The sequence below is a fragment of the Crinia signifera genome, chromosome 8 (genome assembly GCF_055691185.1).
Source record: "Crinia signifera chromosome 8, ASM5569118v1, whole genome shotgun sequence".
Taxonomy (NCBI): domain Eukaryota; kingdom Metazoa; phylum Chordata; class Amphibia; order Anura; family Myobatrachidae; genus Crinia; species Crinia signifera.
In genome coordinates this window covers 166,880,302-166,907,825 of record NC_139224.1, presented here as the reverse complement: position 1 = coordinate 166,907,825, position 27,524 = coordinate 166,880,302, and the positions used below count along the sequence as shown (strand labels likewise).

Below are 27,524 nucleotides of genomic sequence, written 5' to 3'. Positions count from 1 at the left end.
CTGTTTTGTTGCCCGTTTAATGGATAATTAGGAAACTCCTTTGTAATCTGGCGTTATTACTGACCGATGTTTGCAGCTGTACTGTGATAGTTCCTGATTTCTCAGAGGCAACAGACCCGGCATTGCTTCCTGATGAGCATTACACTGCTGGAACATAATTATGTGATGCCCACTATTCTTAAAATAAACGAAATCCCATCAAAAAAATGAACACATTATTAATTTGGGTCAGTTAGACCAGCGTACTTTTAAAGGACAGTTTCCATCTTTCTTTCAGACATCATGGTTGAAGAATTTGTGGACTTCGGCCCTCTGGACCTGTTCATGCACCGCAAAAGTGAGGTTCTCACTACCCCGTGGAAATTCCAGGTCGCCAAACAGCTGGCAGGTGCCCTGGGTTACCTGGTGAGTGGCGTTATATTGGCGAGAGACAAAGGGGGCCCATACACAGACAATCAGTGGGGCCAATTTTACCAGTGATTCTGAAAAGGAAAAAATACAATGATAGAGTAATGGGGTTCACCAACCGCTGATTTCCACCAAAATGATTGTAATTGGCTAACTCAGGATTTACAGCATATTAGTTTTACCGACCAATCGGGGCTCTAGATTGGCAGGGTATGGTAATGATCGGCCATGTTGCGGAACTTTGATAATAAGACAATCCTTTGTTCGTAAAGAAATGTAAGGCTATACTTTTTGTTGGACGCTTTCCGACGAAGTTTAGGGCAGGTGCTGGTCTGAATTTTCCCCAAAGTACCAACCAATCAGTTCCTGTCTTTTTTTTCCACCCCAGTTTGTAACATGACAGTTAGGAGCTGATTGGCATTAGTGTCTTATGCTTTTAGTTATGTTCTTTAAGAAGCACGTGGCATAGAGTTGGAGCGATGCTCTCTCCAGAGACCGTTGTATCTTCTGCCACGTGCTGGGTTTATTCTGTCCCGCTGCGCTACTTGTAGGTTGCTGCTGTTACTCAGACTCATAGCCGTCCATGCAAGCCAACATAATGACGAGATTAAACTCAATAAATGCTGTGTAGATTGTGGTTTACAGAAGCTGTAATGACTTTATACATTGCTGCATTCAGCTGCTTAATAGGAAATGAACAGCTTGGTAATATGAGGGAAAATCAATATCTCTATTCATTTTCACTGTGCGGAGCCGCCATCCCATAATAGCGCTTCAGTGCTAAATGGCTTCTATTAAATGGCAGATGAAATGCGGTAACCTCAATTAGCCGCTGGTCGTTACGAACGCTATACATCCATTAATCCTTATTACTCGGCTCTTCCTGCTGGCAGCTGCGGCCTCTCCGTAAATGAAGATATATATATGTATATATGTCATGATCTCATATCCATTACACGCGGTTCATTGCAGAGCCGCTGTCAGATAAATGGTTGGTGTGTGTGTGCGCGCGCTCTGCCTGGAGACTGGCTGGTGTATTATCTGCATGGTTAGATACGTTCTTCGCTTATAACCAGTATTGTCACTTCATGATCTGATTGAAGTTTGTTCTATTTCCTGGTTAAGGAAGACAAAGACTTGGTACATGGAAACGTCTGCACTAAAAACATCCTACTAGCCAGGGAAGGGACTGAGAGCGAGTGTGGTCCCTTCATAAAACTCAGTGATCCTGGCATTCCCATCACTGTACTCACCAGACAAGGTAAGATGTCGGGGGGCTGTGTTTAGTTCATGCAATAAGATTGTTTCCTGCACTGTAGGTGAGACTCGCGGCACATAACAGAAGTGTCTCTGGTCAGATCTGCCTGTTACATATAGGATTTTATTATATTCCAGAGCGTGTAGAACGGATCCCCTGGATCTCTCCAGAATGTGTCAATGATTCCCGGATACTGAGCGTGGCTGCAGATAAGTGGAGTTTTGGGACCACCTTGTGGGAGATTTGTTTCAATGGAGAAGTTCCTCTGAAGGATAAGACGCTGGCAGAGGTAGGGGGCATCTAGTGCTGTTATCTGTAGCGTAGCTTTCACTGACTTTCTGGGGTCTAAAGGAATGTGACTAAAATTGTACTTCTATCAGCTGCAGTATTAAGGTAGAGAGATATAGCCTATCGCTGCCAAATGTATAAGAACATTGTGTCTCCACTTCCTATGTCATTGTGCTACAGTGTTACATTGTTGCCCTTATTCAGTCTGAGCTCAGTACAAATTTGTTCTCATAATGGGCAAAACCATGTGCACTGCAGGTGGGGCAGATGTAACGTGCAGTGAAAAATTAATGCAGCTAGTATTTACCCTGCACAGAAACAAATAAATCACACAAATCTAAAACTCTGCACATGTTACATCTGCCCCACCTGCAGTGCACATGGTTTTGCCCATTTTGAGAACAAATTTATACTGCGATCAGATCTGAATGAAGGCCTGTGTCTCTGCACAGTGCTTGCTCTCTGTGATCCATGTACTATATTGTTACATTGTGTCTCTGCACAGTGCATTCACTTTGTGTCATTGTGTTACATTGTGTCTCTGCACAGTGCTCCCTCTCTGTGATCATTGTATTATATTGTTACATTGTTTCTCTGCACAGTGCCTCCGCCTCCCGTCATTATGTTACATGGTATTGGACAGGTGGAGCAGGATGTGTCATTGCGCAGTAGTGTTACATTGTGTCTGCACAGTGCCTCCGCTTCCCGTCATTATGTTACATGTTATTGGACAGGTGGAGCAGGATGTGTCATTGCGCAGTAGTGTTACATTGTGTCCCTGCACAGTGCCTCCGCTTCCTGTCATTATGTTACATGTTATTGGACAGGTGGAGCAGGCTGTGTCATTGCGCAGTAGTGTTACATTGTGTGTCTGCACAGTGCCTCCGCTTCCTGTCATTATGTTACATGTTATTGGACAGGTGGAGCAGGCTGTGTCATTGCGCCATAGTGTTACATTGTGTCTCTGCACAGTGCCTCTGCTTCCCGTCATTATGTTACATGTTATTGGACAGGTGGAGCAGGCTGTGTCATTGCGCAGTAGTGTTACATTGTGTCTCTGCACAGTGCCTCTGCTTCCCGTCATTATGTTACATGTTATTGGACAGGTGGAGCAGGCTGTGTCATTGCGCAGTAGTGTTACATTGTGTCTCTGCACAGTGCCTCCGCTTCCCATCATTATATTACATGTTATTGGACAGGTGGAGCAGGCTGTGTCATTGCGCAGTAGTGTTACATTGTGTCTCTGCACAGTGCCTCCGCTTCCCGTCATTATGTTACATGTTATTGGACACGTGGAGCAGGCTGTGTCATTGCGCAGTAGTGTTACATTGTGTCTGCACAGTGCCTCCGCTTCCCGTCATTATGTTACATGTTATTGGACAGGTGGAGCAGGCTGTGTCATTGCGCAGTAGTGTTGCATTGTGTCTGCACAGTGCCTCCGCTTCCTGTCATTATGTTACATGTTATTGGACAGGTGGAGCAGGCTGTGTCATTGCGCAGTAGTGTTACATTGTGTGTCTGCACAGTGCCTCTGCTTCCCGTCATTATGTTACATGGTATTGGACAGGTGGAGCAGGCTGTGTCATTGCGCAGTAGTGTTACATTGTCTCTGCACAGTGCCTCCGCTTCCCGTCATTATGTTACATGTTATTGGACAGGTGGAGCAGGCTGTGTCATTGCGCAGTAGTGTTACATTGTGTCTCTGCACAGTGCCTCCGCTTCCCGTCATTATGTTACATGTTATTGGACAGGTGGAGCAGGCTGTGTCATTGCGCAGTAGTGTTACATTGTGTCTCTGCACAGTGCCTCCGCTTCCCGTCATTATGTTACATGTTATTGGACAGGTGGAGCAGGCTGTGTCATTGCGCAGTAGTGTTACATTGTGTCTCTGCACAGTGCATCCGCTTCCCGTCATTATGTTACATGTTATTGGACAGGTGGAGCAGGCTGTGTCATTGCGCAGTAGTGTTACATTGTGTCTCTGCACAGTGCCTCCGCTTCCAGTCATTATGTTACATGTTATTGGACAGGTGGAGCAGGCTGTGTCATTGCGCAGTAGTGTTACATTGTGTCTGCACAGTGCCTCCGCTTCCCGTCATTATGTTACATGGTATTGGACAGGTGGAGCAGGCTGTGTCATTGCGCAGTAGTGTTACATTGTGTCTGCACAGTGCCTCCGCTTCCCGTCATTATGTTACATGTTATTGGACAGGTGGAGCAGGCTGTGTCATTGCACAGTAGTGTTACATTGTGTCTTTGCACAGCGCCTCCGCTTCCCGTCATTATGTTACATGGTATTGGACAGGTGGAGCAGGCTGTGTCATTGTGCAGTAGTGTTACATTGTGTCCCTGCACAGTGCCTCCGCTTCCCATCATTATGTTACATGTTATTGGACAGGTGGAGCAGGCTGTGTCATTGCGCAGTAGTGTTACATTGTGTCCCTGCACAGTGCCTCCGCTTCCCGTCATTATGTTACATGTTATTGGACAGGTGGAGCAGGCTGTGTCATTGCGCAGTAGTGTTACATTGTCTCTGCACAGTGCCTCCGCCTCCCGTCATTATGTTACATGGTATTGGACAGGTGGAGCAGGCTGTGTCATTGCGCAGTAGTGTTACATTGTGTCTCTGCACAGTGCCTCCGCTTCCCGTCATTATGTTACATGTTATTGGACAGGTGGAGCAGGCTGTGTCATTGCGCAGTAGTGTTACATTGTGTCCCTGCACAGTGCCTCCGCTTCCCGTCATTATGTTACATGTTATTGGACAGGTGGAGCAGGCTGTGTCATTGCGCAGTAGTGTTACATTGTGTCTGCACAGTGCCTCCGCCTCCCGTCATTATGTTACATGGTATTGGACAGGTGGAGCAGGCTGTGTCATTGTGCAGTAGTGTTACATTGTGTCCCTGCACAGTGCCTCCGCTTCCCGTCATTATGTTACATGTTATTGGACAGGTGGAGCAGGCTGTGTCATTGCGCAGTAGTGTTACATTGTGTCTCTGCACAGTGCCTCCGCTTCCTGTCATTATGTTACATGTTATTGGACAGGTGGAGCAGGCTGTGTCATTGTGCAGTAGTGTTACATTGTGTCCCTGCACAGCGCCTCCGCTTCCCGTCATTATGTTACATGTTATTGGACAGGTGGAGCAGGCTGTGTCATTGCGCAGTAGTGTTACATTGTGTCTCTGCACAGCGCCTCCGCTTCCCGTCATTATGTTACATGATATTGGACAGGTGGAGCAGGCTGTGTCATTGCGCAGTAGTGTTACATTGTGTCTGCACAGCGCCTCCGCTTCCCATCATTATGTTACATGTTATTGGACAGGTGGAGCAGGCTGTGTCATTGCACAGTAGTGTTACAGTGTGTCTCTGCACAGTGCCTCCACTTCCCGTCAGTATGTTACATGTTATTGGACAGGTGGAGCAGGCTGTGTCATTGCGCAGTAGTGTTACGTTGTGTCCCTGCACAGTGCCTCCGCTTTCCGTCATTATGTTACATGTTATTGGACAGGTGGAGCAGGCTGTGTCATTGCGCAGTAGTGTTACATTGTGTCTGCACAGTGCCTCCGCCTCCCGTCATTATGTTACATGTTATTGGACAGGTGGAGCAGGCTGTGTCATTGCGCAGTAGTGTTACATTGTGTCTGCACAGTGCCTCCGCCTCCCGTCATTATGTTACATGGTATTGGACAGGTGGAGCAGGCTGTGTCATTGCGCAGTAGTGTTACATTGTGTCTCTGCACAGCGCCTCCGCTTCCCGTCATTATGTTACATGGTATTGGACAGGTGGAGCAGGCTGTGTCATTGCGCAGTAGTGTTACATTGTGTCTGCACAGTGCCTCCGCCTCCCGTCATTATGTTACATGGTTTTGGACAGGTGGAGCAGGCTGTGTCATTGCGCAGTAGTGTTACATTGTGTCTCTGCACAGCGCCTCCGCTTCCCGTCATTATGTTACATGGTATTGGACAGGTGGAGCAGGCTGTGTCATTGCGCCGTAGTGTTACATTGTGTCTCTGCACAGTGCCTCCGCTTCCCGTCATTATGTTACATGTTATTGGACAGGTGGAGCAGGCTGTGTCATTGCACAGTAGTGTTACATTGTGTCTCTGCACAGTGCCTCCGCTTCCCGTCAGTATGTTACATGTTATTGGACAGGTGGAGCAGGCTGTGTCATTGCGCAGTAGTGTTACATTGTGTCCCTGCACAGTGCCTCCGCTTCCCGTCATTATGTTACATGTTATTGGACAGGTGGAGCAGGCTGTGTCATTGCGCAGTAGTGTTACATTGTGTCTCTGCACAGTGCCTCCACTTCCCGTCATTATGTTACATGTTATTGGACAGGTGGAGCAGGCTGTGTCATTGCGCAGTAGTGTTACATTGTGTCTGCACAGCGCCTCCGCTTCCCGTCATTATGTTACATGGTATTGGACAGGTGGAGCAGGCTGTGTCATTGCACAGTAGTGTTACATTGTGTCTGCACAGTGCCTCCGCCTCCCGTCATTATGTTACATGGTATTGGACAGGTGGAGCAGGCTGTGTCATTGCGCAGTAGTGTTACATTGTGTCTGCACAGCGCCTCCTCTTCCCGTCATTATGTTACATGTTATTGGACAGGTGGAGCAGGCTGTGTCATTGCGCAGTAGTGTTACATTGTGTCCCTGCACAGTGCCTCCGCTTCCCGTCATTATGTTACATGTTATTGGACAGGTGGAGCAGGCTGTGTCATTGCGCAGTAGTGTTACATTGTGTCCCTGCACAGTGACTCCGCTTCCCATCATTATGTTACATGTTATTGGACAGGTGGAGCAGGCTGTATCATTGCGCAGTAGTGGTACATTGTGTCCCTGCACAGTGCCTCCGCCTCCCGTCATTATGTTACATGTTATTGGACAGGTGGAGCAGGCTGTGTCATTGCGCAGTAGTGTTACATTGTGTCTGCACAGTGCCTCCGCTTCCCGTCATTATGTTACATGTTATTGGACAGGTGGAGCAGGCTGTGTCATTGCGCAGTAGTGTTACATTGTGTCTGCACAGTGCCTCCGCTTCCCGTCATTATGTTACATGTTATTGGACAGGTGGAGCAGGCTGTGTCATTGCGCCGTAGTGTTACATTGTGTCCCTGCACAGTGACTCCGCTTCCCGTCATTATGTTACATGTTATTGGACAGGTGGAGCAGGCTGTGTCATTGCGCAGTAGTGTTACATTGTGTCTCTGCACAGTGCCTCCGCTTCCCGTCAGTATGTTACATGTTATTGGACAGGTGGAGCAGGCTGTGTCATTGCGCAGTAGTGTTACATTGTGTCCCTGCACAGTGCCTCCGCTTCCCGTCATTATGTTACATGTTATTGGACAGGTGGAGCAGGCTGTGTCATTGCGCAGTAGTGTTACATTGTGTCTCTGCACAGTGCCTCCGCTTCCCGTCATTATGTTACATGTTATTGGACAGGTGGAGCAGGCTGTGTCATTGCACAGTAGTGTTACATTGTGTCTTTGCACAGCGCCTCCGCTTCCCGTCATTATGTTACATGGTATTGGACAGGTGGAGCAGGCTGTGTCATTGTGCAGTAGTGTTACATTGTGTCTCTGCACAGTGCCTCCGCTTCCCGTCATTATGTTACATGGTATTGGACAGGTGGAGCAGGCTGTGTCATTGTGCAGTAGTGTTACATTGTGTCCCTGCACAGTGCCTCCGCTTCCAGTCATTATGTTACATGTTATTGGACAGGTGGAGCAGGCTGTGTCATTGCGCAGTAGTGTTACATTGTGTCTGCACAGTGCCTCCGCTTCCCATCATTATGTTACATGTTATTGGACAGGTGGAGCAGGCTGTGTCATTACGCAGTAGTGTTACATTGTGTCTCTGCACAGTGCCTCCGCTTCCCGTCATTATGTTACATGTTATTGGACAGGTGGAGCAGGCTGTGTCATTGCACAGTAGTGTTACATTGTGTCTTTGCACAGCGCCTCCGCTTCCCGTCATTATGTTACATGTTATTGGACAGGTGGAGCAGGCTGTGTCATTGCGCAGTAGTGTTACATTGTGTCCCTGCACAGTGCCTCCGCTTCCCCTCATTATGTTACATGTTATTGGACAGGTGGAGCAGGCTGTGTCATTGCGCAGTAGTGTTACATTGTGTCCCTGCACAGCGCCTCCGCTTCCCGTCATTATGTTACATGTTATTGGACAGGTGGAGCAGGCTGTGTCATTGCGCAGTAGTGTTACATTGTGTCCCTGCACAGCGCCTCCGCTTCCCGTCATTATGTTACATGTTATTGGACAGGTGGAGCAGGCTGTGTCATTGCACAGTAGTGTTACATTGTGTCTCTGCACAGTGCCTCCGCTTCCCGTCAGTATGTTACATGTTATTGGACAGGTGGAGCAGGCTGTGTCATTGCACAGTAGTGTTACATTGTGTCCCTGCACAGTGCCTCCGCTTCCCGTCATTATGTTACATGTTATTGGACAGGTGGAGCAGGCTGTGTCATTGCGCAGTAGTGTTACATTGTGTCCCTGCACAGTGCCTCCGCCTCCCGTCATTATGTTACATGGTATTGGACAGGTGGAGCAGGATGTGTCATTGCGCAGTAGTGTTACATTGTGTCTGCACAGTGCCTCCGCTTCCCGTCATTATGTTACATGTTATTGGACAGGTGGAGCAGGATGTGTCATTGCGCAGTAGTGTTACATTGTGTCCCTGCACAGTGCCTCCGCTTCCTGTCATTATGTTACATGTTATTGGACAGGTGGAGCAGGCTGTGTCATTGCGCAGTAGTGTTACATTGTGTGTCTGCACAGTGCCTCCGCTTCCTGTCATTATGTTACATGTTATTGGACAGGTGGAGCAGGCTGTGTCATTGCGCCATAGTGTTACATTGTGTCTCTGCACAGTGCCTCTGCTTCCCGTCATTATGTTACATGTTATTGGACAGGTGGAGCAGGCTGTGTCATTGCGCAGTAGTGTTACATTGTGTCTCTGCACAGTGCCTCTGCTTCCCGTCATTATGTTACATGTTATTGGACAGGTGGAGCAGGCTGTGTCATTGCGCAGTAGTGTTACATTGTGTCTCTGCACAGTGCCTCCGCTTCCCATCATTATATTACATGTTATTGGACAGGTGGAGCAGGCTGTGTCATTGCGCAGTAGTGTTACATTGTGTCTCTGCACAGTGCCTCCGCTTCCCGTCATTATGTTACATGTTATTGGACACGTGGAGCAGGCTGTGTCATTGCGCAGTAGTGTTACATTGTGTCTGCACAGTGCCTCCGCTTCCCGTCATTATGTTACATGTTATTGGACAGGTGGAGCAGGCTGTGTCATTGCGCAGTAGTGTTGCATTGTGTCTGCACAGTGCCTCCGCTTCCTGTCATTATGTTACATGTTATTGGACAGGTGGAGCAGGCTGTGTCATTGCGCAGTAGTGTTACATTGTGTGTCTGCACAGTGCCTCTGCTTCCCGTCATTATGTTACATGGTATTGGACAGGTGGAGCAGGCTGTGTCATTGCGCAGTAGTGTTACATTGTCTCTGCACAGTGCCTCCGCTTCCCGTCATTATGTTACATGTTATTGGACAGGTGGAGCAGGCTGTGTCATTGCGCAGTAGTGTTACATTGTGTCTCTGCACAGTGCCTCCGCTTCCCGTCATTATGTTACATGTTATTGGACAGGTGGAGCAGGCTGTGTCATTGCGCAGTAGTGTTACATTGTGTCTCTGCACAGTGCCTCCGCTTCCCGTCATTATGTTACATGTTATTGGACAGGTGGAGCAGGCTGTGTCATTGCGCAGTAGTGTTACATTGTGTCTCTGCACAGTGCATCCGCTTCCCGTCATTATGTTACATGTTATTGGACAGGTGGAGCAGGCTGTGTCATTGCGCAGTAGTGTTACATTGTGTCTCTGCACAGTGCCTCCGCTTCCAGTCATTATGTTACATGTTATTGGACAGGTGGAGCAGGCTGTGTCATTGCGCAGTAGTGTTACATTGTGTCTGCACAGTGCCTCCGCTTCCCGTCATTATGTTACATGGTATTGGACAGGTGGAGCAGGCTGTGTCATTGCGCAGTAGTGTTACATTGTGTCTGCACAGTGCCTCCGCTTCCCGTCATTATGTTACATGTTATTGGACAGGTGGAGCAGGCTGTGTCATTGCACAGTAGTGTTACATTGTGTCTTTGCACAGCGCCTCCGCTTCCCGTCATTATGTTACATGGTATTGGACAGGTGGAGCAGGCTGTGTCATTGTGCAGTAGTGTTACATTGTGTCCCTGCACAGTGCCTCCGCTTCCCATCATTATGTTACATGTTATTGGACAGGTGGAGCAGGCTGTGTCATTGCGCAGTAGTGTTACATTGTGTCCCTGCACAGTGCCTCCGCTTCCCGTCATTATGTTACATGTTATTGGACAGGTGGAGCAGGCTGTGTCATTGCGCAGTAGTGTTACATTGTCTCTGCACAGTGCCTCCGCCTCCCGTCATTATGTTACATGGTATTGGACAGGTGGAGCAGGCTGTGTCATTGCGCAGTAGTGTTACATTGTGTCTCTGCACAGTGCCTCCGCTTCCCGTCATTATGTTACATGTTATTGGACAGGTGGAGCAGGCTGTGTCATTGCGCAGTAGTGTTACATTGTGTCTGCACAGTGCCTCCGCCTCCCGTCATTATGTTACATGGTATTGGACAGGTGGAGCAGGCTGTGTCATTGTGCAGTAGTGTTACATTGTGTCCCTGCACAGTGCCTCCGCTTCCCGTCATTATGTTACATGTTATTGGACAGGTGGAGCAGGCTGTGTCATTGCGCAGTAGTGTTACATTGTGTCTCTGCACAGTGCCTCCGCTTCCTGTCATTATGTTACATGTTATTGGACAGGTGGAGCAGGCTGTGTCATTGTGCAGTAGTGTTACATTGTGTCCCTGCACAGCGCCTCCGCTTCCCGTCATTATGTTACATGTTATTGGACAGGTGGAGCAGGCTGTGTCATTGCGCAGTAGTGTTACATTGTGTCTCTGCACAGCGCCTCCGCTTCCCGTCATTATGTTACATGATATTGGACAGGTGGAGCAGGCTGTGTCATTGCGCAGTAGTGTTACATTGTGTCTGCACAGCGCCTCCGCTTCCCATCATTATGTTACATGTTATTGGACAGGTGGAGCAGGCTGTGTCATTGCACAGTAGTGTTACAGTGTGTCTCTGCACAGTGCCTCCACTTCCCGTCAGTATGTTACATGTTATTGGACAGGTGGAGCAGGCTGTGTCATTGCGCAGTAGTGTTACGTTGTGTCCCTGCACAGTGCCTCCGCTTTCCGTCATTATGTTACATGTTATTGGACAGGTGGAGCAGGCTGTGTCATTGCGCAGTAGTGTTACATTGTGTCTGCACAGTGCCTCCGCCTCCCGTCATTATGTTACATGTTATTGGACAGGTGGAGCAGGCTGTGTCATTGCGCAGTAGTGTTACATTGTGTCTGCACAGTGCCTCCGCCTCCCGTCATTATGTTACATGGTATTGGACAGGTGGAGCAGGCTGTGTCATTGCGCAGTAGTGTTACATTGTGTCTCTGCACAGCGCCTCCGCTTCCCGTCATTATGTTACATGGTATTGGACAGGTGGAGCAGGCTGTGTCATTGCGCAGTAGTGTTACATTGTGTCTGCACAGTGCCTCCGCCTCCCGTCATTATGTTACATGGTTTTGGACAGGTGGAGCAGGCTGTGTCATTGCGCAGTAGTGTTACATTGTGTCTCTGCACAGCGCCTCCGCTTCCCGTCATTATGTTACATGGTATTGGACAGGTGGAGCAGGCTGTGTCATTGCGCCGTAGTGTTACATTGTGTCTCTGCACAGTGCCTCCGCTTCCCGTCATTATGTTACATGTTATTGGACAGGTGGAGCAGGCTGTGTCATTGCACAGTAGTGTTACATTGTGTCTCTGCACAGTGCCTCCGCTTCCCGTCAGTATGTTACATGTTATTGGACAGGTGGAGCAGGCTGTGTCATTGCGCAGTAGTGTTACATTGTGTCCCTGCACAGTGCCTCCGCTTCCCGTCATTATGTTACATGTTATTGGACAGGTGGAGCAGGCTGTGTCATTGCGCAGTAGTGTTACATTGTGTCTCTGCACAGTGCCTCCACTTCCCGTCATTATGTTACATGTTATTGGACAGGTGGAGCAGGCTGTGTCATTGCGCAGTAGTGTTACATTGTGTCTGCACAGCGCCTCCGCTTCCCGTCATTATGTTACATGGTATTGGACAGGTGGAGCAGGCTGTGTCATTGCACAGTAGTGTTACATTGTGTCTGCACAGTGCCTCCGCCTCCCGTCATTATGTTACATGGTATTGGACAGGTGGAGCAGGCTGTGTCATTGCGCAGTAGTGTTACATTGTGTCTGCACAGCGCCTCCTCTTCCCGTCATTATGTTACATGTTATTGGACAGGTGGAGCAGGCTGTGTCATTGCGCAGTAGTGTTACATTGTGTCCCTGCACAGTGCCTCCGCTTCCCGTCATTATGTTACATGTTATTGGACAGGTGGAGCAGGCTGTGTCATTGCGCAGTAGTGTTACATTGTGTCCCTGCACAGTGACTCCGCTTCCCATCATTATGTTACATGTTATTGGACAGGTGGAGCAGGCTGTATCATTGCGCAGTAGTGGTACATTGTGTCCCTGCACAGTGCCTCCGCCTCCCGTCATTATGTTACATGTTATTGGACAGGTGGAGCAGGCTGTGTCATTGCGCAGTAGTGTTACATTGTGTCTGCACAGTGCCTCCGCTTCCCGTCATTATGTTACATGTTATTGGACAGGTGGAGCAGGCTGTGTCATTGCGCAGTAGTGTTACATTGTGTCTGCACAGTGCCTCCGCTTCCCGTCATTATGTTACATGTTATTGGACAGGTGGAGCAGGCTGTGTCATTGCGCCGTAGTGTTACATTGTGTCCCTGCACAGTGACTCCGCTTCCCGTCATTATGTTACATGTTATTGGACAGGTGGAGCAGGCTGTGTCATTGCGCAGTAGTGTTACATTGTGTCTCTGCACAGTGCCTCCGCTTCCCGTCAGTATGTTACATGTTATTGGACAGGTGGAGCAGGCTGTGTCATTGCGCAGTAGTGTTACATTGTGTCCCTGCACAGTGCCTCCGCTTCCCGTCATTATGTTACATGTTATTGGACAGGTGGAGCAGGCTGTGTCATTGCGCAGTAGTGTTACATTGTGTCTCTGCACAGTGCCTCCGCTTCCCGTCATTATGTTACATGTTATTGGACAGGTGGAGCAGGCTGTGTCATTGCACAGTAGTGTTACATTGTGTCTTTGCACAGCGCCTCCGCTTCCCGTCATTATGTTACATGGTATTGGACAGGTGGAGCAGGCTGTGTCATTGTGCAGTAGTGTTACATTGTGTCTCTGCACAGTGCCTCCGCTTCCCGTCATTATGTTACATGGTATTGGACAGGTGGAGCAGGCTGTGTCATTGTGCAGTAGTGTTACATTGTGTCCCTGCACAGTGCCTCCGCTTCCAGTCATTATGTTACATGTTATTGGACAGGTGGAGCAGGCTGTGTCATTGCGCAGTAGTGTTACATTGTGTCTGCACAGTGCCTCCGCTTCCCATCATTATGTTACATGTTATTGGACAGGTGGAGCAGGCTGTGTCATTGCGCAGTAGTGTTACATTGTGTCTCTGCACAGTGCCTCCGCTTCCCGTCATTATGTTACATGTTATTGGACAGGTGGAGCAGGCTGTGTCATTGCACAGTAGTGTTACATTGTGTCTTTGCACAGCGCCTCCGCTTCCCGTCATTATGTTACATGTTATTGGACAGGTGGAGCAGGCTGTGTCATTGCGCAGTAGTGTTACATTGTGTCCCTGCACAGTGCCTCCGCTTCCCCTCATTATGTTACATGTTATTGGACAGGTGGAGCAGGCTGTGTCATTGCGCAGTAGTGTTACATTGTGTCCCTGCACAGCGCCTCCGCTTCCCGTCATTATGTTACATGTTATTGGACAGGTGGAGCAGGCTGTGTCATTGCGCAGTAGTGTTACATTGTGTCCCTGCACAGCGCCTCCGCTTCCCGTCATTATGTTACATGTTATTGGACAGGTGGAGCAGGCTGTGTCATTGCACAGTAGTGTTACATTGTGTCTCTGCACAGTGCCTCCGCTTCCCGTCAGTATGTTACATGTTATTGGACAGGTGGAGCAGGCTGTGTCATTGCACAGTAGTGTTACATTGTGTCCCTGCACAGTGCCTCCGCTTCCCGTCATTATGTTACATGTTATTGGACAGGTGGAGCAGGCTGTGTCATTGCGCAGTAGTGTTACATTGTGTCCCTGCACAGTGCCTCCGCTTCCCGTCATTATGTTACATGTTATTGGACAGGTGGAGCAGGCTGTGTCATTGCGCAGTAGTGTTACATTGTGTCCCTGCACAGTGCCTCCGCTTCCCGTCATTATGTTACATGTTATTGGACAGGTGGAGCAGGCTGTGTCATTGCGCAGCAGTGTTACATTGTGTCTGCACAGTGCCTCCGCTTCCCGTCATTATGTTACATGTTATTGGACAGGTGGAGCAGGCTGTGTCATTGCGCAGTAGTGTTACATTGTGTCTGCACAGTGCCTCCGCTTCCCGTCATTATGTTACATGTTATTGGACAGGTGGAGCAGGCTGTGTCATTGCGCAGTAGTGTTACATTGTGTCCCTGCACAGTGCCTCCGCCTCCTGTCATTATGTTACATGTTATTGGACAGGTGGAGCAGGCTGTGTCATTGCGCAGTAGTGTTACATTGTGTCTCTGCATAGTGCCTCCGCTTCCTGTCATTATGTTACATGTTATTGGACAGGTGGAGCAGGCTGTGTCATTGCGCAGTAGTGTTACATTGTGTCCCTGCACAGTGCCTCCGCTTCCCGTCATTATGTTACATGGTATTGGACAGGTGGAGCAGGCTGTGTGATTGCACAGTAGTGTTACATTGTGTCTCTGCACAGTGCCTCCGCTTCCCGTCATTATGTTACATGTTATTGGACAGGTGGAGCAGGCTGTGTCATTGCGCAGTAGTGTTACATTGTGTCTGCACAGTGCCTCCGCTTCCCGTCATTATGTTACATGGTATTGGACAGGTGGAGCAGGCTGTGTGATTGCACAGTAGTGTTACATTGTGTCTCTGCACAGTGCCTCCGCTTCCCGTCATTATGTTACATGTTATTGGACAGGTGGAGCAGGCTGTGTCATTGCGCAGTAGTGTTACATTGTGTCTCTGCACAGTGCCTCCGCCTCCCGTCATTATGTTACATGTTATTGGACAGGTGGAGCAGGCTGTGTCATTGCGCAGTAGTGTTACATTGTGTCTGCACAGTGCCTCCGCTTCCCGTCATTATGTTACATGTTATTGGACAGGTGGAGCAGGCTGTGTCATTGCGCAGTAGTGTTACATTGTGTCTGCACAGTTCCTCCGCTTCCCGTCATTATGTTACATGTTATTGGACAGGTGGAGCAGGCTGTGTCATTGCGCAGTAGTGTTACATTGTCTCTGCACAGTGCCTCCGCCTCCCGTCATTATGTTACATGGTATTGGACAGGTGGAGCAGGCTGTGTCATTGCGCAGTAGTGTTACATTGTCTCTGCACAGTGCCTCCGCTTCCCGTCATTATGTTACATGGTATTGGACAGGTGGAGCAGGCTGTGTCATTGCGCAGTAGTGTTACATTGTCTCTGCACAGTGCCTCCGCCTCCCGTCATTATGTTACATGGTATTGGACAGGTGGAGCAGGCTGTGTCATTGCGCAGTAGTGTTACATTGTCTCTGCACAGTGCCTCCGCCTCCCGTCATTATGTTACATGGTATTGGACAGGTGGAGCAGGCTGTGTAATGAGGCCAGGTGTAGGGACCTAACGGTTCCTGACATCATGCTACCGTGATTGTTACCAGCTGATCAGAGGGGAAGCTCAGGGCCTGCAGTGGGAGATGTGCGTCCATTCACCGAAGTAAAACCAGCCCGTTGGGCCCTTTTGCCGTCTGGCTCCTGCCGCACCCAGAAAGTAGAAGACCATTTGCTTTCCCTGTGTCCGTCAGTGGCTAATCCGAGTAACGTTTCCATTTTATTTTGCAGAAAGAGAGATTTTATGAGGGTTGTTTCATGTTACCGAAACCATCCTGTGAGGAGCTGGCCAATCTCATCATAAACTGCATGAACTACGACACCAACAGGAGACCCTTCTTCCGGGCCATAATGCGGGAGATCGATAAGCTGGAGAAACAGAGTGAGTGGTCGGCCTGTCACCCGAGCATTGTACACCGGGCACATTGTATTATCCCTGGTTACATTGTGCTAGTGGGGGGGGGGGGGGGTATCCTGTCCGGAGCCGTTCAATAAAACAGGTCAGTCCGCCATAAGCCATACTTTACCCTCAGAGGCAGCCTTCTCTGGGTGACTTGCTGTGAGGTGATCCCCCTTCTACGGTTCATCTCCTGGTGTATTCCGCGCTGATTGAATTGGAAGAAAATTTGTGGTGTGTGCTGCGCAATTAAAGGCAGCTGACACAGGGTTTAGTCACAAACCCAAAACAGTTAAATAAAAAAGGGGGGGTTTGTGTCAGCGCCTGCTGTTTAAATAATTTGTTTACACGGTTCTCTTGAAAAATATAAATTTAATTAGAATAAAAAATATATAAGTATATCAAAATACAATTCATATAATTACATCGCTGATTGAATTGGGTTGGTGATTAGGTGCAGGGTTTCATTGGATTCCCCTGCTGGAAGTTTTCATATGAATGTACTATTGGCCTGTAACTGTGTATAGACTAACGGCTGACATGACAGGAGCGTTGGGAATTGCACTTAATAATGTATCCTCCGTCCTCTCAGATCCAGACATCGTCTCAGTGACCTCGCTTTCTGCAGAAGTCGATCCAAGTCTGTTTGAGAAGAGATTCCTGAAGCGAGTGCGGGACTTGGGGGAGGTGAGGCTTAAATATTATTATTATCTTCTATTCATAGGGTGCCACACATGGTTGGCAGCGCCGTACATAGGGCACACATCAGAACAATACAGGGAACACAGAACTTAACAGAACAGTAACTGAGACACTACAACAGAGCACAGGTAACAATTCGCAGCACAACTCTCCTGGCACAATACAGCTGGGATGTAAGGAAGCTGAGGGGCTGTTCTGCACAGGGGCCACAGAGGTGCCACGTCTCAGCTTGTCCACGTTAAGTCACACAAAGTGACCCCGTCTGTATTTACACAGAGAACGTCCAAGTTGGAGGCTAAATAATGACTACACTACACACTAACTGTACAAGACACGAGGCATCGGTATTGTTACTTCTTCGCATCATAACGATTAAACACCCCCCCCCCCCCCCCCCAAATATAATGTGCATCTACATCTATGACCTGATAGGTGTAGTAATGTCCCCCATGCGCGGTCCTGTATCCCCCATGCGCGGTCCTGTATCCCCCATGCGCGGTCCTGTTTCCCCCATGCGCGGTCCTGTATCCCCCATGCGCGGCCCTGTATCCCCCATGCGCCGCCCTGTATCCCCCATGCGCCGCCCTGTATCCCCCATGCGCCGCCCTGTATCCCCCATGCGCCGCCCTGTATCCCCCATGCGCCGCCCTGTATCCCCCATGCGCGGCCCTGTATCCCCCATGCGCGGCCCTGTATCCCACATGCGCGGTCCTGTACCCCCCATGCGCGGGCCTGTATCCCCCATGCGCGGTCCTGTATCCCCCATGCGCGGTCCTGTATCCCCCATGCGCGGCCCTGTATCCCCCATGCGCGGCCCTGTATCCCCCATGCGCGGCCCTGTATCCCCCATGCGCGGCCCTGTATCCCCCATGCGCGGCCCTGTATCCCCCATGCGCGGGCCTGTATCCCCCATGCGCGGGCCTGTATCCCCCATGCGCGGCCCTGTATCCCCCATGCGCGGTCCTGTATCCCACATGCGCGGGCCTGTATCCCCCATGCGCGGCCCTGTATCCCCCATGCGCGGTCCTGTATCCCCCATGCGCGGTCCTGTATCCCCCATGCGCGGTCCTGTATCCCCCATGCGCGGCCCTGTATCCCCCATGCGCGGTCCTGTATCCCCCATGCGCGGCCCTGTATCCCCCATGCGCGGCCCTGTATCCCCCATGCGCGGCCCTGTATCCCCCATGCGCGGCCCTGTATCCCCCATGCGCGGCCCTGTATCCACCTCCGCAGCTGTACGCGGCTAATTTTCCCACCCTCTGTCCCCCCCCCTTAGGGTCACTTTGGGAAAGTGGAGCTGTGCAGATACGACCCGGAAGGTGACAACACCGGGGAGCTTGTGGCGGTGAAGTCGCTGAAGCCGGGATCGGGAGGAACTCACATCTCCGACCTGAACAAAGAGATCCAAATCCTGCGGAACCTGTACCATGAAAACATAGTGAAATACAAGGGGATCTGCGCGGAGGACGGTAATCACGGCTCATACATCTGTGTGTGTACAGAGGGTCCCAGAGTAACGTCTCCTGCGTACCTCTCTGCAGATCACTTGTGGGGGGGCACAGCAGTTATGGGGCGATTCGGTTACATGCCACGCGCTGAAAGCTGGGCATAGATGTACTGACGTCATCTGTCGCTTCTTTTCGTTTGCAGGAGGCAGCGGCATCAAATTGATAATGGAGTACCTGCCGTCCGGGAGCTTAAAGGAATATATGCCAAGGAATGTCAACAAAATAAACCTGAAGCAGCAGCTGGAATACGCCATACAGATTGCCAAGGTATGTCCTGCCGCATTGCACCCGTCAGAGGCTGCCCGCCCGTTGGCACCTGGGATGATTCCTTCTGCTTGTGAGCTTGGGTCGCTAGCGGCAACTCTTCACCTGTCTGTAAGGGAACGTCTGCAGACCACACCTCTCTGCTCTCTCGGTGATTGGTGGGTGACATCACCGGAGGCGGGGTTTAGGCTTATCAGCAGTGGGAATGGGGCTTGGCTCCAGGGGCGGGGCTTAACTCCAGTGCTCTTAAACAGCCCATCTTCTAAGTTCTCACAGCTTCCATTTCTTTAATGCCCAAAACACAGCTTTAATGTATACATCATTTTCCATTAGAATCCATGGTTCAAAGTGGGGGCGGTATATATAGAGGCAGAAGGTGCGGCGCTCCAAGAAGCCCTCCAGCCCGTCCTATGGCTACAAATCCTTAAGGGTTGGCTGTGCAGTTGGAGGTCATGAGAAAGGCGGTGGGGTAGTGGCGTCTGTTGCTAATCAAGTTGCACCAGTCATTCCGCATCGGTTTATAACCTGTTCATTCACCTAATCTGCCACCTACGAGGGAGTAACAAGCTCTCTGCGTCCCAAGTCTGATGATCCACTGTCTCTGTTTATCAGGGAATGGATTACCTGGGCTCGTGTCAGTACGTGCACCGGGATCTGGCGGCAAGAAACGTCCTGGTAGAAAACGAGCACCGGGTGAAGATCGGAGATTTTGGTTTAACCAAAGCAATCGAAACAGACAAGGAGTATTATACGGTGAAGGACGACATGGACAGTCCTGTGTTCTGGTAAGTATTTGTGGACATGTGTCTACACGCATCTGTTATTACATCACAACAGTGGTCTAGGCCGTTGTATACGGGTATGGTGCTACGACAGGGGGGATCCCCGATGTTGGAATCCCGACTGCCGGTGCTCTGACAGGGGGGCGAGCGCAAAGAAGCTCCTTGCGGGATCGCATGGGCTCGCCATGCTGCAGGCTCGGTGGCTCGCTACAGGTTCTATTCTCCCTCTATGGGGGTTGTGGACCCCTACAAGGGAGAAGAGCCCCATAATTGTGTAAACATTTGTTCCAACGGTACGGTACGCCACAGCGTCTATCCCGGGATAGAATAAACCAGTGGCAAATGGTTGAAGCCGGAATATAGCGGCTTGCTGACCGTTATCGGCATTTGGGATTCGCCTTCCACCCAGGTACATCTTCTCTGGTGTGGAGAGATGGGAATAAATGCGTCTGTCCACTGCGGCATGCATTGTCTTCTGTGGTGGATACGCATGGCTGCCGATTCGCTGCTAGTCACATTAAACTAGACAAAAAAAAAAATATATATATATATATATATACTATAGCGTTGCTGCATGGGTGGCACTCCAGAAATCACGACAAATACACAGGTGTCAGGTGACCTGACACCTGTGTATTTGTCGTGATTTCTGGAGTGCCACCCATGCAGCAACGCTATATTGGATAGAGACTCTCTCTCTCCCAGGGAGGGCACCCGACCCTACAACCCAGATTTTTGGAGTGCCGGCCATCTACAGAACTTTTCTCTATATATATATACTATATAAAAGTATATATCATGAAGCTGATAAATTACACATTGGGGGAAATGTAATAAAGTGAGAGAATCCTTATTAATCCAGAAGGTGCAGTCACAATGGGGCGAGCGTAAGGAGTAGATGGTACCAGAAGGTCTGGTTCAGGCTCAGAGCATTTCTCTGGGATAATACCCCCAGCTTCATCAGGGGTGTGTGTGCACTCTTGTGTGACGGGGGGTGTCGGTATGTGTGTGCACTCTTGTGTGACGGGGGGTGTCGGTATGTGTATGCACTCTTGTGTGATGGGGGTGTCGGTATGTGTGTGCACTCTTGTGTGACGGGGGGTGTCGGTATGTGTATGCACTCTTGTGTGATGGGGGTGTCGGTATGTGTGTGCACTCTTGTGTGACGGGGGTGTCGGTATGTGTGTGCACTCTTGTGTGACGGGGGTGTCGGTATGTGTGTGCACTCTTGTGTGACGGGGGTGTCGGTATGTGTATGCACTCTTGTGTGATGGGTGCGTGTGTATCCTTGTTTCAGGTGTGTCAGTGTGTGCAGTCTTGTGCTATAGGTGTGCGTGCTGTATTGTTACACCTGTATACTGTATATACCTAACCCCTGTGTTGCTGTGCCCTAGGTACGCCCTCGAGTGTTTGCTGCACAGCAAGTTTTACATCGCCTCTGACGTCTGGTCATTCGGCGTGACGCTGTATGAGATAATGACCTGCTGCAATTCGGAATTCAGTCCCATGGAGGTAATAGGATCTATTTTGCTATGACGCAAAACCCAGATTTGTAAATGTATTTTTATATTCATACAATTAAAGTAAATCCGTTTTGCTGTTATAGCTTCTGGGGGGATAAACCATAATGCTGTGGTGTTTTCTCAGAGAGGCAGAATTGCTAAGGACATAACAGTGGATGGCGTGTGGGGTAGGAGAGGGTAATACAGTGAGGCGCGTGAACAGAGTTATAGACTGCGGCCCGCTGAGCGCACTCCTCACACCGCAGCGAAACCCCCCCCCCAGTAGCTGTACAGTCAGTGTGACTAGTCTAGCCTGCTACTTCCCAATGTCTGACCACAGCATGGATCTTTCCTTCTACTCTCAATAGATGTTTTTGGCACTGATTGGACCAACCCAAGGCCAGATGACGGTGACTCGGCTTGTGCGTGTGCTGGAGGAAGGGAAGCGGCTGCCAATTCCTGCAAACTGCCCCAATGAGGTACAGACCGACATGTGTAATATGTCAGTAGTGATCAGGCTGCGTGTGGTATGTCAGTGTCTGTCAGCAGTGATCAGGCTACATGTATGTCAGTGTCTGTCAGTAGTGATCAGGCTACATGGGGTATGTCAGTGTCTGTCCGTAGTGATCAGGCTGCATGTGGTATATGTCAGTAGTGCTCAGGCTGCGTGTGATATGCCAGTGTCTGTCAGTAGTGATCAGGCTACATGTATGTCAGTGTCTGTCAGTAGTGATCATGCTGCGTATGGTATGTCAGTGTCTGTCAGTAGTGATCAGGCTACATGGGGTATGTCAGTGTCTGTCCGTAGTGATCAGGCTGCATGTGGTATATGTCAGTAGTGCTCAGGCCGTGTGTGGTATGTCAGTGTCTGTCAGTAGTGATCAGGCTGCATGTGGTATATGTCAGTAGTGCTCAGGCCGTGTGTGTGGTATGTCAGTGTCTGTCAGTAGTGATCAGGCTACATGTATGTCAGTAGTGATCATGCTGCTTATGGTATGTCAGTGTCTGTCGGTAGTGATCAGGCTACATGGGGTATGTCATTGTCTGTCCGTAGTGATCAGGCTGCATGTGGTACATGTCAGTAGTGCTCAGGCCGTGTGTGGTATGTCAGTGTCTGTCAGTAGTGATCAGGCTGCGTATGGTATGTCAGTGTCTGTCAGTAGTGTTCAGGCTACATGGGGTATGTCAGTGTCTGTCAGTAGTGATCAGGCAGCGCTTGGTATGTCAGTGTCTGTCAGTAGGGATCAGGCCATGTGTGGTATGTCAGTGATCAGGCTGCATGTGGTATGTCAGTGTCTGTCAGTAGTGATCAGGCCGCGTGTGTTATATCAGTGTCTGTCAGTAGTGATCAGCCGCGCATGGTATGTCAGTGTCTGTCAGTAGGGATCAGGCTGCATGTGGTATATGTCAGTAGTGCTCAGGCCGTGTGTGGTATGTCAGTGTCTGTCAGTAGTGATCAGGCTGCATGTGGTATATGTCAGTAGTGCTCAGGCTGTGTGTGTGGTATGTCAGTGTCTGTCAGTAGTGATCAGGCTACATGTATGTCAGTAGTGATCATGCTGCTTATGGTATGTCAGTGTCTGTCGGTAGTGATCAGGCTACATGGGGTATGTCATTGTCTGTCCGTAGTGATCAGGCTGCATGTGGTATATGTCAGTAGTGCTCAGGCCGTGTGTGGTATGTCAGTGTCTGTCAGTAGTGATCAGGCTGCATGTGGTATATGTCAGTAGTGCTCAGGCCGTGTGTGTGGTATGTCAGTGTCTGTCAGTAGTGATCAGGCTGCGTATGGTATGTCAGTGTCTGTCAGTAGTGTTCACGCTACATGGAGTATGTCAGTGTCTGTCAGTAGGGATCAGGCCGCGTGTGGTATGTCAGTGATAAGGCTGCATGTGGTACATCAGTGTCTGTCAGTAGTGATCAGGCCGTGTGGTATGTCAGTGTCTGTCAGTAGTGATCAGGCCACGTGTGATATGTCAGCAGTGATCAGGCCACGTGTGACGTGTCAGCAGTAATCAGGCCACGTGCGACGTGTCAGCAGTAATCAGGCCACGTGCGACGTGTCAGCAGTAATCAGGCCACGTGCGACGTGTCAGCAGTAATCAGGCCACGTGCGACGTGTCAGCAGTAATCAGGCCACGTGCGACGTGTCAGCAGTAATCAGGCCACGTGCGACGTGTCAGCAGTAATCAGGCCCCGTGCGACGTGTCAGCAGTAATCAGGCCCCGTGCGACGTGTCAGCAGTAATCAGGCCCCGTGCGACGTGTCAGCAGTAATCAGGCCCCGTGCGACGTGTCAGCAGTAATCAGGCCACGTGCGACGTGTCAGCAGTAATCAGGCCACGTGCGACGTGTCAGCAGTAATCAGGCCACGTGCGATGTGTCGGCAGTAATCAGGCCACGTGCGATGTGTCGGCAGTAATCAGGCCACGTGCGATGTGTCGGCAGTAATCAGGCCACGTGCGATGTGTCAGCAGTAATCAGGCCACGTGCGATGTGTCAGCAGTAATCAGGCCACGTGCGATGTGTCAGCAGTAATCAGGCCACGTGCGATGTGTCAGCAGTAATCAGGCCACGTGCGATGTGTCAGCAGTAATCAGGCCACGTGCGATGTGTCAGCAGTAATCAGGCCACGTGCGATGTGTCAGCAGTAATCAGGCCACGTGCGATGTGTCAGCAGTAATCAGGCCACGTGCGATGTGTCAGCAGTAATCAGGTCACGTGCGATGTGTCAGCAGTAATCAGGCCACGTGCGATGTGTCAGCAGTAATCAGGTCACGTGCGATGTGTCAGCAGTAATCAGGCCACATCGAATTATTGCGCCTTTTTTGAACATCTCAGCAATTTATGCTTAAACAGAGGAATATTCTGTGGTACATGTCGTCTATTGCACAGGAACTGTGACTTGTTACTTCCTGTCTCCCTGCCAGGTCTATAGCCTGATGCTGAGGTGCTGGGAGCAGAACCCTAGTACTCGCGCCACCTTCCAGGACCTCATCCGAGGCTTCACAGACCTGATCAAGAAGATGTAACTACTACATGGTAGGATCTGCCGGACTCCGGGACTAGAAGCTGCTCCTATGGAAGCATTACAATATAGACCACCTCTCTAGTGGACGGACCACCTCTCTAGTGGACGTCTACCTGCTGTCGCCTCTCTAGTGGACGTCTACCTGTTGCCTCTCTAGTGGACGTCTACCTGCTGTCGCCTCTCTAGTGGACGTCTACCTGCTGTCGCCTCTCTAGTGGACATCTACCTGCTGCCGCCTCTCTAGTGGACGTCTACCTGCTGTCGCCTCTCTAGTAGACTATCCTACAGCATTGGGATGGATGTGGGCAACAGACACTGAAACTGCTTCATGTTCCTTCAGACCGACGTCTCCTATGTTGTGCTGTAACCCACGTTATCATGTTGAGCTCATCCACTGGAAACCAGTTGAATTCCTGCATCTATCATTGGCCCATAAAGATATTCATGAGACTGTCACTAGGCACCAATAATAGGTCGGCATAGACGTCTTGCGGGATGAACCACTGGTGTAGACGGGGGCGTGCTTTGCTGTCTTTATAGTCAACGTAATGTAATTGCGAGCAGGGCCACCCCTATATGTACACTTCAGTTGACAATTGGTGCAATCACACTTGTGCCCAACTTGGCGTATTCGGCAGTTCTGTCTACGCCCCCTTGTCGGACTGTGTGAGAAGAGCTCACTTACACCATGTTGGTGACCAGTGGAAATGCAACAGATATTATTCCGACTCTATCCTCCGTCCTCGCATGTTCTCAGACCTGGGGCGCGCGCAGCTGAAAATACGCACAAACAGGCGCAACGTCACGTCTACACCAGCCCCATAACGACTACTACGGATAGATTGCTATCTGAAATAATATATAAAAGCCTCGGTGTAAATCTTGGTTACATTGATTCCAAAATCTGGGAAAATCCTCCGCTGCTCGGTGCAAAACCAGAAAGAAAATATATAGTTTGAGACATTTAATGTACCAATGTGTTTTATCCTAGATTTTACGTGGATTCATTCCTGGGGACTACCAGGCACATTCTCTGGCTGCAAGGGTCAAAGGAGCCCTCGAGAACGTGGTTTTTCATAAAATAAACATTTTGGCGCTATAAAAAATAAAAATCTATATGTAAAAATAATAATCCAAATGTAAAAAAAAACAACCAATACACATTTTAAAACCGTATTCCACTGCGTACGGTCCTCATCCCCACTATGTAGCTTTGTAGACAACCCTCACAATCGGCAAAATGATGTATCACGGGTTCATCTCTAGATCATGTGACATCTCAGGGATCATGTGACACTCTGTATAATATTCATCAGCTTTGCAGCCTGTTAAGCTTTCCTTGTGTGGAGTTATCGATTGGTAAAAGTTACGAAATCTTCATAAACCAGTAAGAATTGTTGTGTAAATACCAATGCACCTATCTGCTGCTTTTAGCACTTACTGTACATGGTGCTTTTCCCCTGTGGCTTATTCAGGATTCTGTACAATACGTAGCTGCTGGAGATATAGGGCTCATTCACATATATGTGCTACAAAAATGGTTGAAATATGTAGGGGCTTATTCAGTTGTTGTACCCCTTTCCCACTGTGAGGCTATGTTTAACTGGTATCTATTCAATTGTAGCTCATATCAGATGTCCATTAGCTTGTTACGCAGTTGACCGATACTTCCAAAGTTGCTGCTGGGTAAAACAAAGTTCTGCTTTGGGTGCCCAAACTACTACGGAGGCAGCGACATTAAATGTGTTCTCCACGTGTAGTGGGTTTGCATTGTAGAAACAATTGAATAGCTTTAATTACCTCGCGATTTACTTTCGTCAGGTGGTGCACACAATTGAATTCACCATATGATCGGCCTATAATTAAATCTTTTAAACTAATAGCCATAAACTCTTCAAAAAAGAAAAGTAACAACATTGTAACTGCTTCAAACTCATCCTTCACTAGCTCTCCATTTATAAAGGTATCTCTCTGTCCCCATTACATGAGCGACTGTCACAGTGAAGTGTTCTCTGCGGTATAGAAACACAGGTAAAAGACTCTGCGCTTTCTGTTCTCCTTGCTGGTGGTTTATGCTGCATTTTCCATATTTACTTTATGGTAGAACACAGAGGTGAGAACAGCATCGCTGATTTTCCTTGGTCCACTTTTGAAGTGTGAATGAGCCCTAGAGGTCAGAGCGAAACGCATAAGTGCTGCATGTAAATGATGGAAACAAATACTGTTTTTCTTATTTGCATTTTTTGACCGTACTATTGAAATGTGAATATAAGCACTTTGTAGCCTTTTTACATTAATAAATATTATAGATAACCAGAGTCCAGTTTGTTTCATTGGACTGACAAAAACAAGATTTTGTACATACGTTAAATCCTTTTCTCCGAGTCCACAGGTGGCACTGGAGTGCTTTACAGTGGGGAATAGAAGTCGACCACAAGGAGCATGGGCACTTTAAATATGAAACAGTGTGGCCCCTCCCCCAAGGCAGTCTTGAGCAATTCTGTCTGGACCAGCTCCTACGGGGCACAATCTAAGACTGCCTTGGGAGGGGAGAGGGGGGGGGGGGTCGGAGTAGAAGGGGAGGAGCTAACCACACTAATATTTAAAGTGCCCATGCTCGTTGTGGTCACTGCCTATTTCCCACCGTAAAGCACCAAGTGGATGAAGAAGAAAAGAATGCTCGATCCAATGGAGGGTATAGATGTGTCCAATGTTCCTCCTTAGTGATTGGACCTGGCATTACTTGAGTGTCTGGGGGACTCTCAGCATAGGTTTGCCTAGATGTGCTCAGTGCTGCTCTTATACCAGAGCACAGACTTGAGGATCACACCCTGACAGCAGACACCGTACTGTACATTCCTTTCCTCAAAACTCCAGGAAAATGAGGAAAGTGAACCATGTATGAAGACTATATGATGGTTGTTGGTCCAAACAGGCTTTTGAGCCTTCAGTATGGTCTGGACCTCACTGAAAAACTTTGCAGGTGGCCATACACACGCAGAGTTATCTGCAGATCTGTCTGGTTGGAACAAAACCATGGTTATGGATGAGCGCACGTGACAGTTGACCATTTGCTTGGAAATGCTGGAAAACTGACAAACTGTCACTCATCCATAACCATGTTTTTGTTCCAACCAGCCAGATCTGAAGATAAATCTTACTAGTGTATGGGCACCCTTAGCTCTAAGGAACTTGGCTACAGTACTACAGCACCAGGGTGCCAAGTGAAGTGTTGGTGTCTCATATGAAGGCATCAGGCTGGTTCTCCTATGTTTAGAATGTTTGTCTACAAGACTTACTGGGCCAGATCTCTGCTACTGGACTACACCAAATGCCCGATCAATATCTTCCTCTGGAGTCCAAAGACCCTTTTATTTGGGACTAAAGAGGTTGGTAATCCTCATCATTGAGATCCAGTACCAGAGAACTGGTGAGTTGGTTCCATGTTTGTCACCAAGAATACATTTGCCTTGGCCAGTAGATCTTCTAGGGATGGGTTGATTGTGACC

At 49.2% G+C, this 27,524-nt stretch overlaps 1 protein-coding gene across 4 annotated transcripts in view; it reads left to right on the top strand.

Annotated features, from left to right (window-relative positions):
* The window catches only part of JAK1 (Janus kinase 1), a 100,245-nt gene extending 73,912 nt beyond the window's left edge, over positions 1-26,333 (top strand). For 3 of the 4 annotated variants that reach the window (XM_083157690.1, XM_083157689.1, XM_083157688.1), the window contains exons 14-24: positions 278-405; positions 1,534-1,669; positions 1,804-1,955; positions 16,065-16,215; positions 16,823-16,917; positions 18,209-18,401; positions 18,583-18,707; positions 19,317-19,489; positions 20,881-20,998; positions 21,357-21,467; positions 23,915-26,333. In XM_083157690.1, the coding sequence (XP_083013816.1) occupies positions 278-405; positions 1,534-1,669; positions 1,804-1,955; positions 16,065-16,215; positions 16,823-16,917; positions 18,209-18,401; positions 18,583-18,707; positions 19,317-19,489; positions 20,881-20,998; positions 21,357-21,467; positions 23,915-24,016 (1,484 nt within the window). In that variant the 3' untranslated portion in view covers positions 24,017-26,333. The remainder of the gene's footprint in view (positions 1-277; positions 406-1,533; positions 1,670-1,803; positions 1,956-16,064; positions 16,216-16,822; positions 16,918-18,208; positions 18,402-18,582; positions 18,708-19,316; positions 19,490-20,880; positions 20,999-21,356; positions 21,468-23,914) is intronic. The other variant, XR_014454534.1, reaches the window with a different exon arrangement.
* The last annotated feature ends 1,191 nt before the right edge of the window (positions 26,334-27,524 follow it).